This window comes from Urocitellus parryii, chromosome 6 (assembly GCF_045843805.1).
Source record: "Urocitellus parryii isolate mUroPar1 chromosome 6, mUroPar1.hap1, whole genome shotgun sequence".
Lineage (NCBI taxonomy): Eukaryota > Metazoa > Chordata > Mammalia > Rodentia > Sciuridae > Urocitellus > Urocitellus parryii.
Window position 1 is genome coordinate 100,793,266 of NC_135536.1, and position 16,967 is coordinate 100,810,232.

Genomic DNA, 16,967 nt, shown 5'->3' on the forward strand with positions numbered 1-16,967 from the left:
TCCATGTTCAGTAAAATAAATATTTTTGGATCTGTGGATGATATATATTTCATCATGAATTTCGAATGGCATATATATTTCGAATTTTTAATGTCAAAAAAAAAAAAAAATAAAAAAAATAAAAGTTCTGTGTAGGAAGTGTCGAGAAAATTTGATACTTTTGTGTTATGCTAACTGCTCAGCAGAGGTCTCAGCCAGATAAGCTGAAATAGCAGCAGTCTAAAAGTATCATACCATGCAATCATAAGCCATGTTTTTAAAGGGTTAGCCAACTCTTCTCAGTGATCCAACCAAACTCAGAGAAAAGGAGAGACAGAACTGTGGCATGTAAATCCATATAGTTTAGAATGAGATCTGGGTTCTCAAAATACTGTGAAATCCTGATGATGCAGAGAACTGTCAGGATGCTAAACCAAAGTACATCAGTTCTTCAATTCAACCAATTTCCAAAACTGATTGTCTCAAAGCAACAGCAGCTTCCTCCCTACATAGGAAGGTAGAAAAGTTGCTTCCTAACAGTATGTAATTTTAAACATGCTCATATTAAAACAAATACAGTATATAGGAAAACATCAAGAAATACCTTTCCTCACCTATAATTTTCACATCAATAATGTTGTTTACAAATATGCCATATTTTTATTATAAATAAAAACACAAAGGCAAAACCACATTGGAATTCGGGTCTTCTAACAGTTAGTCCAGAGACTGATTAATTTTTTACTACCTGACACTAAAATTAAAAATTAGCCATCACTTTGTTACCCTAAGTATCTGTAATGTATTCTAATTTCTTCCCTGAAAAAAGATAACCTATTATTCAATATCCTTAACACACTTAATAATAATATAATAATATAAAAGTACAGAAACACAAAATACTAAGCATATATTTCTCTTTAATTAACTATATTTCCTAACACAGTAGTATGTGTAAAGAAAGTTATTTTCTTCCAAGTAAAAATACCTCATACTTTTTTTAGTATCTTTAAATAATATATAGGCACACACTAAAAATGTTTTTATTTTATGTACAAATAATGGGCAGATGTTATACCCATAAATTCTATATTCCATAACAATTAAGAACCTGTTTTTAAAAAGAAAGAAAACTCCGCAAAAAATTTTAAGACAGTAGGATTTCTTTGCTTCTACATCAGGGGGAGGAGGGAGGGAGCTTGCTCTAACAGGAATCACAAATTAGAACTGAGTATTCTCTAAAGCAGAAATAATATAGTGCCATTTCAAGTAAAGATTAGTCAGCTCTCCTCACAAACACTCACAACTACCTGCCAAGAACAGGTAAACCAGGTCAAAACAGCTTAGCATAACTAGGCTTCATGGTATTTGGCCATTATGTTCCTTTAGGCTAATAAATCAAAACAGAAAATACTAAAATAAAATTAAATGATTTTGAGATTGCCATACAAATTGTTAGTTCCTTGTTGTATCCTCCCTTCTATAACATAATAAAGGGAACATTTTACTGCAAAGAAAATTTGATTTTACCTATCACTGGCCATGAATTTTTGTGATTACTTATTACATAAATGCTGCCTAGTGCTATTATCCAAAAGGCATGACCATTCTGTCCACAATCCACTTGTGCATTTATGAACAGAATTTTCATGATTTACATAAGCATGTCTATCAATGAAGACATTACAATGAGGTGCAATCTAACATCCATAATCTGATGCTTTGCAGATAGCAATGTAGAAGAATAGTATTTGTAATCACCTTTCACTTCAGTGACCTTATATAAAAATTAATTATTTAGAATGAAATTCTAAGTCTCCAAAGGAGATTTTCAAATGTACACATAGAAATGATTATAGAGCAAGATTTTTAAGAAACATCCTCCATGTCCACATCCTGTTGTAACTGCTGTACCATTTTTTCTTCCAGCTGTTTTCCTTTGCCTTTAAATAAATAATAAAAAACATAATTAATTCAATGTGATCCTTTATACTTTATAAAGGATCCTATGTGCTTTACAATATTAACCAATTCTAAGAAATTTAAGAGTAATAGCTGAACTTTTACAGATTTTAGATCTTATAAATGCATAAAGTAATAAGCATCTACAGACATTTTGCATTTCACCCTCAGTAAAACCCCTTTTTAAAAATAAAGTTACTGTGGCTCATTTCTGTTGTTCTGGGAGTACATTGAAAACAAATTTTATCTACTTTGTTTAAATAGAATTTAGTACAAATATAATCTAAGTAGGACTTTTACACAAATCTACATGCAGTTTCAGAATTTGCCCTTTATTAATAAGACTTAGGCAAAATTTCTCTCTTTACATAACCTACATAAGTAAATTTTTAGAAAAAAAATATATACTTGGTGCCAGCTGAGTATGCACCTCAATACTATGCACACAAATAACCACCCAAAACAGTGACTACCAGTAAAATACAATAAATAACAAAGACAAGGTTTTAAAACAAAAAAGCAGCCCTCAGCTTTTAGTATCAACATCACATGGAGATCTACTAACAGCCTGGGACTTTACATTTATAAGTTCCTCCAAGTCATTCCAATATGCACCAAAGTTTGAGAACCACTAATAATCAAAACAGGTGTGAGGCAAAAATATTCTATGAAATTACTACTCAGATCACTTTAACATGGGAAAAATATTGTATGCAAGACAGGATATTATGAAGAGGAAAAAGAAACACCATATGCAACAGACTGGCCAAAACAGAAAAACTGAATTTTTTTTTTTTTTTTTTTTTTTAATATGGACTCATTATGTTGTCCAGGCTGGTCTCAAAATTAACAAGTGGACCCTCCTATCTCAGCCTCTGGCTTAATAAATTATATTTTTATAAATAAAATCATATCATAAATGTACAATAAATAATATTTAAGTGTTTAAAAATACCCTAAGAAAGTACTCAATTACATAGACCACAAAAATATACACTTCATCTCTATACAAAAAACAGAGAACTCCCATGCAATATAGTACTGACCTGCAAGAGGGGCTCGGATAAGATGGATGTTTTGCTTGACTTCTTTAATGTCCTGAACTTTCTGTAGCTCTTTATTTTTCTTCAATCTAGGATAAAACATATCAAAGCCAAACTTCAGTTACTAAAAACTTCTTTAAGAAACAATAATTAATAGTATTGCTACTAAATTTCATTAAATAAGCCATACTGATAAGAAATGCAAATTAGATGATTACTTTTCTGTTCTCTCCCTTTGCTTCTTCCCCTAGTCCCATCACCCAGAAGGAGCATATGAATAGTCTATCAGGGTCTTTCAAATTATTCTGAGGTGGTAAGCAATGAACTTTGCCATCTACCTTGCATCTATTCCCAAATTTAAAGGTAAAGTCACTTATTAAACACTTAGAGATGTACATCTTTTTTTGGTACCGGGAAGTGAACTCAGGGGAACTTGGCCACTAAGCCACATCCCCAGCTCTATTTTGTATTTTATTTAAAGACAGGGTCTCATTGATTGCTTAGCGCCACCCCCAACTGTTGCAGAGGCTAGCTTTGAACTTGCAATCCTCCTGTCTCAGCCTCCCAAGCTGCTAGGATTTCAGGCATATGCTACTGCAACTGGCTCAAGATGTACATTTTCTACCCCCAACAAATCAAACTCAAAAATATTATTGTCTAGTTTCTGCCGGCTTAAACAGGAATCCAACACTACCCACTTATTCATTCATTATATTCCTCCTGGTGCCTGGTCTGACACAAAATGGGTGCTCAATATACATTTACTGAGTGAATGAAAGATATGATTAAAAAATTATCAAGTTTTGGACACCAATTTCTATTAAGTACATATGGCAACTCTACTATATAAAACAATCTGTTAAAATCTCTAGATCTTTCTCCTCAAATAAATAACAAGCTCTGTGTGTTGTAATTTTCTTTAATCATTCAGTAATTTAAAAAGCACAAACACCAGTGATGTTCAACAGAAATGCTAACTAGTTCTCAAATATTCAGGCCCCTTTCTTATAGGTTTTAGCATTTTTTAAGCCACAAAACTTAAAAACTTCAATGCTTTGACAGACTTCCACAGTGATTAGATTAAAAGCAAATGTTCTTGCTCCAGAGAAAGAGCTAATATTGGGTTAATGCAGAGAATTAGCTCTTAGAAGCTAATTAGAAGCTTAGAACTTCTTGTTAGCCATAAAACAGCAAACCAAAAAAACCCAAATAACCCAATCAATAAATGGGCAAAAGGGCTAAACAGACATTTCTCAAAAGAAAAAACACAAATGGTCAAAAAATACATGAAAAAATGTTCACTATTACTGGCAATCAGAGGAATGGCAAAAGAAAACTACACTGAGATTTCTTCTCACTCCAATCAGTACAGCAACTACCAAGAATACAAAAAAATAAATGCTGATGAGGTATGGTCATACAGTGTTGGTAAAACTGCAAATTAGTATAATCACTTTGGAAAGCAGTTCAGAGATTCCTCAAAGACTAGGAAGAATCACCATGTGACCCAGCTATAGCATTTCTTGGTATTTCCCCAAAGAACTAAAGTAAGCATACTATACTAATATAGTCACATCAATGACAATTCACAACAGTCAAGATAGGGGACCACCCCAGATGCCCACAAAAAGATAATGGATAAAAAAAATACAGTATATACACACAATGGAGTTTTATTCAGCCATAATGAAGAATTAAAATTATGGCATTTACTGGTAAATAAATGAAACTGAATAACATCATGCTGAGTAAAATAAGCCAGACTCAGAAAGTTAAAGATCGAATGTTTCTCTTACACAAGCTAGAGCAAAGTAAGTGGGAAAAGGAGGAGGGGTTTACCCAAGAAAATAGAAGGGAGATCAGTGGAGTAGAGGAAGGGGATTGAGGCGGAAAGAAGAGGGATGAGAAAAAGGAAAAAATGTGGAATGCAACTGACAAAATTATGTTGTGTGTATGAATATACCACAATGAATTCCACCTCTATTTGTATCTATAGAGCATAAAATAAAGAAAAAACAGTGAATAAATAGAAGACCAGTAGAGTAGAAAAAAGGGGAAATAGGGACAGGGAGGGAGAAAGAAAGGAAAAGATGAAGCACTGGGGACTAAAATGGAACAAATTATATTCCATGCATATATGATTATGTCAAAATGAACCCTACTACTATGTGTAACTAAAATACACTAAAAAAACATTTTTTAAGGTGGAGGGAATGTTCCATAATATAACAATTTATACTCTTCAAAAGTATCAATGTAATATTAAAACAAACAAAAGATAAAAAACTATCCAGATTAAAGGAGATGAAAGAGATATGACAACTAAATGCAATGCATGATCCAGGATTTTTCTGTTACTATGAAGGACACTATGAGAACAACTAGTGAAATTAAAACAGGGTCTACAGATGATATAATAATAGTTTTGCATTAATGTTTACTCCCTGATTTTAATAATTACACTGTTTATGGAAGAGAATATTCTTATTAAAGAATACTCAGGAAAAAAAGGGCATTACATCTTCAACTTACCATATAGTATCAAAGATTAAGTAAATATGAGAAAATGCTATCAGAATATATGACAGTTCTTTAATACTATCCGTCAAAGTTTTTTGCAGATCTAAAGTCATGTCAAAATAAAAAGTCTCAAAAGATAATAATGCTTCTAGATATCTACTAGTGATCATTTTTTCTGGAGTTACTCTACACAAATATTCATACCTGTTCATTATAAATTTAGCTTGGCGTTTCTGTTTGATCTCTTCAACTCTCTTCATTGCATCAACTACAAAAAAATTCATAAAATCAGAAAACACGTGTACATTTAAGCAATATATTATAATCAACAAGTGCTTTAATGAACATTTATTATTGATTTACAGATTAATTTAAGTGAAAAAAAATCCACTGCAAAAACAATCCTTACTGAAAAAGCTAAAAAAGGAATATACTTTTAGTTGACATCACTGTCAACCTTCTCTAATTTTTTTGCAAAGCCTTTGCTTTTAAACTTTTCTTATATTTAAACCAGTCCAGTGCTTTTCAAATTTTATCACACAGAGAGCTTGGATTATTGATAACTTTTCCCATTCTTGGTTTGTAATCTCCATAGACAAAAGACAGCACATTTCTAGTCATGAAAATTTTTTCTTCAAGTGCCTGGGATATGGTGTGGTCATGACAAATACTGGTAAAATGAACCAATCAATATTGCTACATTCTCAACCACCATAATCCAACTGTTTTGAAAAATGTCTACGGGAGTCATGGCTATCAAGAAAATGAGTTCAATTATAATCCAAAATGTATATCAGTACTATCCAATAAAACAAAATACATATGTAATTTTAAATTGTCCAGTAGCTGTATTTAAAAAAAAAGGAAAAAGACACAGGTGGAAATAAAAGGATAAATCTTGTTTAGCTCAACATATCCAAAAAAACTGTCATTTTCAACATGTACAGCAACATAAAAAATTATTAATCAAATATTTGATCTCTGTTTTCATACTAAGTCTTCACAATCCAATATGAATTTTACATGTATAATACATCTCAATTCTGATTAGTCATATATATATGAAAAATGGGGAGTAACTAGGAATGAACAAATTCCTTAGAAGAGTATACTATATTTTTCTGGAACACTACTGATAATTTTTACTGTATAAGAAACAATTTTTAGACTTTCATACTGTCTACCCAGCAGCTCTTTTTCAAAAGTCTATCTTTAGAATCCCAGTGCAAAAGAATAACAGAATCTGTACAGAAAAAAAAAAAAAAATCAATGAAACACTGCTTCTTACAGAATTTACAGAGGTATTAATAGTGGGGCTAGGAATGAGACTCTGTTATAATACCTGAACCAATTACTATCTAATGAGTACTCAATAAAGAGGGCAAAGACTATGTGTGACCTTGATATGCATGAACAGTGGAATCTACAAGCTCTCTCAAGAGACTAAGTTTATCACACATAGGACTTTTTTCATTAAAAGTCTGCCTACTTCTTGAGGGTGGAGAGTGGGGAAGACTAGGTATTATTTTAAATTTCAGTAAAATCTATAGTTTCATTTTTACCTAAGTCAAATACTTACAAGTTATCTTAGAAAAATTTGTAATGATCACTTTAAGTGCTGTACTTTTTTTCTTTTTCCATTTTGAAAATGAAAGCCAGGCCTTAAGTATGCTAGGAAAGCAATCTACCACTAAGCTACATCCCCAGTCTGGTGGGTTTTTTTTTAAGTATTAAACTTTATAATGTCTTCAAAATACAGTTTATAGTCCTAAACTAAATGATCTAAAGTGGTAAGGTACATTGAAGTTTTATGTATATTTTATCTGTGCCACACTCAACTGAAGATTATTTTTCCTTCTCTATTTTTTTCAGAGTTTTATATGTTTTTGACACCTCTGTGTGGGCCCTTCAAATTTAATTTTATATTATTTTTATAATGGAACCTCAGCCAACTCTGTAAAGGAATTCAAATAGCTCATAATTAAATATATAAATACAACCATGAAAAAAAGAATGAAAACATTTAAAAGCAAAGCAATAAAAATTATAGACCTAATATTTAAAGAACAAACTGACATTTAAAGTTATAGTAACACCCTAAACCAGTCTCTCCTGAATATTCTTTGTATTCCCCTGTGACTTACTAGTTTTATTCCATAGTTCTCGCTGGTATTTGACAGGTTCATTTCTACGTTTTTCAAATTCAAATGAGTTATCCTGAAAAAAGAAACACAGTGCTGGTAAAAGAAGTAAAAAGGAAGCATTTCTTAAAACATTCTTCTTTTTCGAAAGTTCTGAGGGGACACATATTAAGATTTACCTTCCCCCACCAGTGTGATCCCAGAGAATATGGGTTTTCAATCTTTTTCTCCTTTTTATACCTCCATTTATAAGATGTTCACCTCTCTATATATATACAGATGAGCCTCAAAGAGAGAGGAGTGGAGAATACTACCCCCATCTAAAGAGGGGCACTGAACAATGATGGTATAAAGGTATACATAAACTTTGGTAATATATTGAATCATATGAAGCTGCCATTATTCATAGATCAAAAGAGTCAAATAGCCAGGCACAGTGGTGCATGTCTGTAATCCCAGTGGCTCAGGAGGCTGAAGCAGGATGATCATAAGTTCAAAGCCAGCCTTAGCAAAAGCAAGGCACTAAGTAACGCAGCGAGTATCACTTGCATTTGAGGTGCTTTGCTGCTTCTTATTCATACTGAACATTATTTTTGTGACAATAATTATGACTGCACTTGCATCCTATCTAATACTATTTCATGTTCACTGAAAAACACTGTTTCTGGGAAGCCAGAAAAGGGATTCATGCCAAATGTTTGTAGATACCACCCTTAAATAGCGCAGAGGGGAAAAGGTTTGGGGTTCTGAAGGAAGAAGAGGCCATGGAAGAAGGGACAGTTTAAAATTCTTTTTCCCTCAAAGCAGCCCATACTATAGCCTTCACTGTCTCCCTTTACAGGGAACAAGCATTAAGAGATCCTTTTATCAACTCAATAACATCAATATGATCAGTGTGATACATCCAATGAAATCTCATTCTAGACTTCCCACTATTCCTCTTAATACCAAAACTACTAACAATCAGAAACTGACAAATGAGTGTTATTACAAACCTCATCTTGAACTGCCATTCAAGAATCCTTTAATCTCCTAGTTTCCTCTCAAATCCTTTAATAGCATAAACCAATTGTGTTCCTATACCTCAATGATGAATCAACTGAAGAGAAATTAGGAAAACCATACCATTCACAATAGCTTCAATAAAAAATAAAATACTTGGGAATCAATCTAATAAGACGCAAAAGACCTTGACAATGAAAACTGCAGAACACTGAAGAAAGAAATTGAAGAAGACCTTTGTAAGATAAAATGATCTCCCATGTTCTTGGATAGGCAGAATTAATATTGTCAAAACGTCCATACTACCAAAAGCGCTATACAATTTAATGCAATTCCTACTAAAATTCCAATGACATTCTTCACAGAAAAAGTAATCATGAAATTCATTTGGAAAAAAAATAAGCCCAGAATAGCCAAAGCAATCCTCATCAAGAAAAGTGAACCAGGAGGCATCACAATACCAGACCTTAAATTATAATGCAGAGATATCGTAACAAAAAACAGCATAGTATTGGCACCAAAATGGACATGAAAACTAAACCCACATAAATACAGTTATCTCATACTAGACAAAGGCGCCATAAAAGAACCTTAGGGAAAAGATAGCTTCTTTAACATATGGTGCTGGGAAAATTGGAAATTCAAATATAGCAAAATGAAATTAAGGCCCTATCTCTCACCATGCACAAAATTCAACTCAAAGTGGATCAAGGACCTAGGCATTAGAGGCCATATGCCTACTAGAAGAAAAGGTACCCCCAACTCTCCATTGTGTCGGTTTAGGAACAAGCTTCCTCAACAAGACTCCTAAAGTGCAACAAGTAAAATCAAGAAACAATAAATGAGATGGTATCAAACTAAAAAGCTTCTTTACAGCAAAGGAAACAATTGACATGGAGAGCCTACAGAACAGGAGAAAATCTTTGCCACCTATACAGCCTCAATTTCCAGGATATATAAAGAACTCAAAAAATTTAACACCATAAAACAAATAACCCAATCAATAAATGGGCAAGGAACTGAACAGACACTTTACAGAAAGAGAAATATGAATGGTTAACAAATATATGAAAAAAATGTTCAACATCTCTAGCAATTAGAGAAATGCAAAACTACACTAAGACTCCACCTCACTGTAGTCAGAATGGCAATTATGAAGAATACAAGTCACAATAAATGTTGGTGAGGATGTTGGAAAAAAGGTACACTCATGCACTGCTTGTGGGACTACAAACTAGTACAACACTGTGAAAAACAGTATAGAGATTCCTCAGAAAACTTGGAATGGAACCATCATTTGACCCAGTTATCCCACTCATCAGTATATACCCAAAGGACTTAACATCAGCATACTACAGTGACACAGCCACATCAATGTTTACAGCAATTCAGTTCACAATAGCTAAGCTATGGAACCAACATAGGTGCCCTTCAACAGATGGATAGATTAAGAAAATGTGGAACATACACATAATGGAATATTACTCAATCATAAAGAAGAATGAAATTAAGGCATTTGCTGGTAAATGAATGGAAATGGAGACAATCACACTAAGTGAAATAAGTCAATCCCCCCACAAAAAAACGAAGGCCAATGTTCTGATATGCAGATGCTAAAACACAATAAGAGGGAGGGGGAGGGAAGAACATAAGTTTATTATATTGGACAAAAGGGAATGAAGGGAAGGGAGAAAGATGGGAATAGGAAAGACAGTAGAATCAATCAAGACATAAATTTCCTATGCTGATGTATGAACACATGACCAGTGTAACTCCACATCATGTTCAACCACAAGAATGGGATTGTAATCAGAATAAGTTATACTCCATGTATGTATAATATGTCAAAATACACTCTACTGTCATGTATATCTAAAAAGAACAAATAAAATAACCCCCCCAAAAAATCATTGAACAACAATTTCCAATTTTACCTCAATCCACTTACATAGTTTTCCTTTGTTTTTTGAGAGCTAAAAAATAGTCTTGTGAGGATAAGAAACAACTTCTATAAAACTGGTGATTTTTTCTTTTTCAAAAGTCTACAGAATGATGATTTTTAGGATCATGGGAGAATAAGATTATAACCAAATATAATGAAATACAATCATGTTATAAGAACCCCTGTTATGGTTAATTAGATACATAAACCCTCCCCCCAAACTAAATTTTGGAAAATGTAAAAATCATATTAACAGCTAACTATACTCACCACTGTAAGCTCTTTGCCAGCTGCTTTCCGGAATGCTTTAGTCCACCTGACCTTTCGAGGATTACGCTTCTTTTTAAAGTTCTTATGACATTTGGATTTACAGAATCTGAATACCTATAAGAAAAGTAAATTAAAAAATATTAAAAAAGGTCAACGTTAAAAATTGTCCTATCGGGCTGGGGATGTGGCTCAAGTGGTAGCGCGCTCGCCTGGCATGCGTGCGGCCCGGGTTCGATCCTCAGCACCACATACCAACAAAGATGTCGTGTGCGCCAAAAACTAAAAAAATAAATAAAAAATCCTCTCTCTCTCTCTCCTCTCTCACTCTCTCTTTAAAAAAAAAAAAAAATTGTCCTATCATAAGATGTTACCCCTGTAAAACAAAAAAAATTATAAAGTCTGAGAAATGACAACGGTTTCCACTCATAATTCTTTCTACTTAAACCATTTAGAAATGTGAGAGACATATGAGAATAAATGAAAACAGAACTCGTTTGTAACTGTTAAACATTACCCCAACTAAAGGATAGGGGCCTGAAAATATAAATAAAAGCTACTAATCACTGTTATCAAATAATAAAAAATAATACCTTACAATGATCTTGAATAAAGGAAACAGTTTTAAGAAAAACTATTTTAAGTCCCTTCTCAATTCAGGATAATTCTCAAAATTAAGGTTCTATTTATTCCAATGGGGGCAAAAGTTTCAAACAATCATTCTGAAATCTCCTTTGATTGAAATCTTTTCATCTGGATAAAACCACCAAATTTCAAACCAACAATAGATTGTCTAATTCTAAAGAATGTATTGACAGATCTAATAATAAGAGTTTTTACTTTGATTTTCCACCTTCATTCCCAAAGATCTGATCCTTTAATTAATAGTTAAGTTATAACTTAATGATGCTTCAATGTGTCCCTGTTTTTATAAGTCTAAATTGCATTATTTTGTTACTTTGCAGTATTATAGAATACAATTCAATTTGTGTATGTTAGAAGAGGAAATATTAAAAGTAATTCTTTGAGCTTATGGATCCTGATTAACTTGAAGTCTCTTACATAGAAGATGTGACACAATTAAATATGTTAAAAGAACAGTATAAGTAATTTAAGTAAGCCTGTGTGTATATCACAAATCTTAATATTGCTCACTTTATATACATTGTTCTATAGGGAACTTCAAGCAGGTCACTACACACAGTAAGAAACTTTCCCTTCAATACCAATTTAAACCAATCTATACACAAACCTAGAGAGCCCTCTTAAAAAAACCGAACGACAACATTTGGTTAATTTCAAATCAACTAAAAAACATGAGAACTACTACAAGCTCCTAGAGTAACCCACCAGGAAACTGTTATCAGTAAACTGTATTTTAGTACTTTCAGCTCAAATAATATCACCTTTTAAATAAAAGTTTCCAACATTTAATACCCAATAGATAAGCCCTAAGCGAATCCTCATTTCTCAAATCTAGATAATGATGGGTTTGAACTTGTTCTGGGTCTTCTCAACTCCAAACAGAGCCTATAAGAAGTCTACTTGACTCCACATCTAATAGGTATTATCTGAATAACAGAATGAAGTATTTGAAGAGATTGGAGTCACTGGAGATAGGATAGGATTCAATTAGCAAATAAGGACCACCTGCAAGCCTGAGGTTCTACTAGCTGGTAGAGATATCAGAATAATTAAAACATAGTGCCCTATCTTAAGAAGTTTAATCTAACAATGTGAGTCTTACTTTGCAAACAAAAAGATTTGAGATCAGACCAAGAAATAAACAATGAGATTTTAAAACTATATAAATAACGTATAAAGTAATAAAAAAATACATTAGGAAGTGGTTAAATCTATGCTGGGTAGGCCATGGATGGACTATGTATAAGCCAAAGCTTCACAGGCTCACATTTCCTTTTCATCTAGCCCCTTACCATTTTCAGTCTTCAACATACCAATAAATGATTCATAAACTACCCTGGCCTAACACTGTTCCAACCTTTCTTTGTCCACTAATCCAACCAACATTTATTAAGCCCTCATTAACAGTGTATGTAAGTATGGGAAAATACAGAGCAATAGCACTAACTTTGCCCTGTGAAGCCTCCTAAGAAGAGTGAGAGGAGAAGTGACTATCAAAGACTTCATGAAGTCTGGCGTTATAGCTCACTGGTAGATCGCTTGCCTAGCACACATGAGGCACTGGGTTCGATCCTCAGCACCACATATAAATAAAATAACCGTATTGTGTCCACCTACAAATTAAAAAATTCTTTTTTAAAAAAGAGTCTCATGAACAAAGACCATAAAAGCTGAAAGACTAGTTAGAAGGCTATACAGGTAACACATACCAAGTTCAAATTGGAAGGACAGAAAGAAGGTTAAGACATCATTATTCTTGCAGAGGCAAAATGGATAGGACTTGGAAAAAGTAAAGACAAAAGATGAAAAATTCAATGACTCTCTAACAAAACTACCTTAAGAAGAGAGGGTGGTATTAATTCAAAAAGCAAAAAGAGTTGAGGCAGTAAGAATTTCTTTTTCAGTAGATCCACTGAGATACATGCAGAACTTCCCCACCCAATGGAAAATTCAGATATAGAGCTGAGAAGATACAGATTCAGGAATCATCAACATAAAAACGATGAGAAATTTCTTCTTTGTCAGTGCTTCAGGGCCTCTACCTCCAATCATTCCCATAATCAACTCTGTTCTGGGTCTACTGGTCTTCCTCCGGACCAAACTAACTCCTGGCCATTCAACACTGTCTTTGATAGCAACATAGACTTCCTCATCACCCTGAACTTCCACTGTGTCTATCAAATCAAAACCCAGCTCAACAGTTCTCATGAAGTTGTTACAATTCCAATATCCAGCTGAGAAGCACTACTGGATAAAAATCATGAGATCCTGATGACCAGATCATCTACAAACCACATTGCCCACTGGGAATGAGACCCCAATCTTGCAATCTTTTTGTTTTTATAAATTTCTGTGTTCCTACCAGGAAGTATTCAAAATCTTCTACATGCTTTAAGTTCCCACGGAGGTTTGGTCCCTATCCTCCAGCAGGATCCCTTGCTCTTAATTTAATAAGGTTAACACCTCTGGTCTATAACAGAGGTATAAAGTCATATAGTAGGATCTACAATTTTATGTCAAAAATCGCCTTTCACATCCTCTTCCCTTCTTCGACAAAGTTTCCAACTCCATAGAGGTTATGAAAACCAGGAATCTGTATATTTAACAGGTGTCTAGTAATTCAGACACAAATGTAAGACAAGTTCAATTCTAGGAACTGGAGAAATAAGGTTCATTCTGATACAAGAGGGAAAATTAATTTATCATTCACAAAGTCATTCACAACTAGGCATGTCTATGTTTATGTTCACAGGCTTATTTCCGTATCTGTAGTCCCAAGCCTCTATCATTTACAATCCAACCACTTCCTCAGAAATATAATAGCTCTGTTCCTTATCTTTGCTCAAACTTTTAACTTTCCTTCAATCTAGAATGCCCTCTCCTTTCTCCACATGGGTAACTTGCCCAGTCCTTTTTTAAAAATTTTGAGGCAGGGCCTTGCGAAGTTGCTGAGGCTGCCCTCTACACTACCTGTGCCTCCCAGGTCGCTGGGATTACAGTCATATGCTACCATGCCCGACTCCTCTCGTTTCTTATGCAGTATTCAAAATCCGGTATACATGTCACTTCCAATTCCAACCTTCTCTATACATGACCCTCCACAACTCACCTCCAGTAACTCTACCTAACTTTCCTATTTAGCATATACAACATTTCCATCAGTCTCTACGCACTATGGAGAGTCCCATCTCTTGTTCGTCCCTAGGGACACGGTCCTTCGCATATGTTTGATGAGACATGAGTTCAACAGTTTACTGGCTTCAGGAATTGGCCCTGACCCAATAACGATCAAACAGCCCCAACAGACGCCCCGGGATCCCCGTTGATGCTGGTTAGGATCGGTCCTCAATCCCAGCGCAGCTAACCCGCCCAAGATGGCCTTGGTGGAAAGCTCCGCTCGCGACAACAGCAAGGAGCAATTCTCCAAGCTGGACTGAGGACAGAGAAGCCGAATAGGCGGCCGGCTCTCTCGCCAGAGCAGCGCGGAGAACCCAGACCACACCCCGCAGGTTCCTCAAAACCCGGAGCCGAGGGGACGCGTTCTGGGGCCGCGGGAGCGCGGCTGGGCAGACGCTTGCCTCGGCCGCCTCACCTTGCAATCATTGCGGACGAACATCATGCCGTGGCCGGGGTAGATGGGCCCTGAACAGAAATAACACTTCTCGATACGCATGTTGAGGCCGCGTGGGTCCCCACTGACCCAACGGCGAGCTGAGGAGGAAGTGACGCGCAGCGTCACAGGAAGTGATTCTCGTCCACGCCTCCGACCCGGAAAAGGCTAGTGTCTGAGCGCCCCTGGGATGCTATCCGAACACGACTGCGCCTCCTCGCGGCCACGCAAGCAAAAGCGCGTCGTTTGGCGCAGGCGCAGAACTGCACCCTCGATCAAACTGGGAAAGCCGGACGTGGCTCTGTGCCGTCCTTCAATCTCTGTCACAACGCCTAATTTTTCTTGGCGTTTACGCGTGTCTTATGTTTTTTCTTTATTGTGTTTTGCCCAAAGTTCTCTGTACACATTGGGCTGTCTCTAAGAACTCGTATTTCACTGTCCGCCCTGATTTCTGCCCCAGACTTTGCAGGTGTAACAAACGTGTATGTTTGTGTCTCTGTACTCCTTCTTTATAACACTGATGAACATGCGGTTCAGCCTTTTCAACATCTCGCCGATGTCTGTTACCCCTCATGGGCATGAGTCACACTTAATAGTAAACCAAGAGATGGAAAATTATTTTGCTTTTCTTGAATCTCCTTCTCCTATCCTCATGGACAATTAAAGAAGAGCCTCCCCAGTGTTCCTGGCCTCTTTACACCGTTTCTTTCCATCTCCGTTTTATTTTGCTACTTCAACAAGAACTGCCCTACCCTTCCTACCCCCACGAGCAGCCTCCTTTTATCTCTGGTGTCGTTGGCCATATCTTTCATATGTTCTTAGTCCCATACCCTATGGCTTCCTCTGAAACTCTTCCCTTCAGACTATGATCATACTCAGTGATTCACATTAGTTTGAATGGGCGAGTAACCAGCCACACAAGTTTTTCTTTTCTTTCAGAACTAGTATAATTAAACCCAAAAGGAAGAGGAGAAAAATGTATTCCACATCTAACTAATGGTTATGAAATCTTGGCAATATTGTTTCTTTTCGTTCAGCCTGTTTTGGCACATATGATTCCTGAGTCTGAGGGCGTGTGTCTTTTATCATTAATGGAAAACTCAGCTATCTTCAATAGTTTTCATTCTGGAATTTTTTTTTATTAGGACTTAACTCAGTCCAACATCTTTAATATTGTCTTCTTCACCCAGATTTTTCATTTCTTTAGTGTTTGTAATTATTTTAAAACATTTGTACTTTGTGGTCTCCTTTTGAATACATTATTTGAAGTTCTTAAAGGCCAATTCCTCTTGGCCTTATTTGTGATTGGAGTAAGGGTTAGGAAGGAATGGATTGTAATTTGAAATTGTAGCTCAACCATAGTTGGGTGTTTTCTTCAGGATTTTAACAAAGTCTATGTAGAAATGTTTCTTCTGAAAAAAATTTGATTGCTTTTACTAAGTATTCATTCCACAGAGAGTCGAGTTTTTCAATGTTAATTTTTAGTTTATTTTTCCTAAAAAAATTATATCATATAAACTTGAATCTCAAACCTTGTAAAGAGCAGACTTATGGTTATAAGCTATCACAGGAAACTAAGGACATAGACCAAATCCTGGCTGTGTATTTGGGAAAGAGAATTCTCAGTTTCAGCACCCTACTTCTAACAGATTCAAACAGTACATAGCTGTTAAGACCAAGCATCTCAACTACTGATACTGGCAAAAACAAACCCAAAGCAAACCACGTTCAGCATCAAGTTGGTTTAAGTTGCCTCTGTTGTCTTTTTTGAGGAGAAAAAGATAGTCTTGGGGCATCACTTACCTTATTGAGAAATTATACATTTAAGATAGGTTCTTTAAATTTTATCCAGCATT

At 35.1% G+C, this 16,967-nt stretch overlaps 1 protein-coding gene across 1 annotated transcript; it reads right to left on the bottom strand.

Moving 5' to 3' along the window:
* On the bottom strand, window positions 1–15,228 carry Rsl24d1 (ribosomal L24 domain containing 1). Its single transcript, XM_077799474.1, has 6 exons — window positions 15,094–15,228; window positions 10,860–10,973; window positions 7,649–7,721; window positions 5,709–5,772; window positions 2,988–3,073; window positions 1–1,922 (listed from the first exon to the last, which is right to left on the bottom strand). Exons 1-6 carry the CDS (start codon window positions 15,172–15,174, stop codon window positions 1,849–1,851), a joined length of 492 nt encoding a protein of 163 aa, XP_077655600.1. The 5' UTR covers window positions 15,175–15,228; the 3' UTR covers window positions 1–1,848.
* Between the last annotated feature and the right edge of the window lie 1,739 nt (window positions 15,229–16,967).

What these genes read in the sequence shown, in the direction of transcription:
- Rsl24d1 (XM_077799474.1), bottom strand. Translation starts at nt 15,174, where the DNA reads ATGCGTATCGAGAAGTGTTATTTCTGTTCAGGGCCCATCTACCCCGGC. An exon ending in TCGTCCGCAATGATTGCAAG is followed by an intron (nt 10,974 to 15,093) that starts GTGAGGCGGCCG and finishes CTTTTCTTATAG; the next exon opens with GTATTCAGATTCTGTAAATC. An exon ending in TATCCGAGCCCCTCTTGCAG is followed by an intron (nt 1,923 to 2,987) that starts GTCAGTACTATA and finishes ATTTATTTAAAG; the next exon opens with GCAAAGGAAAACAGCTGGAA.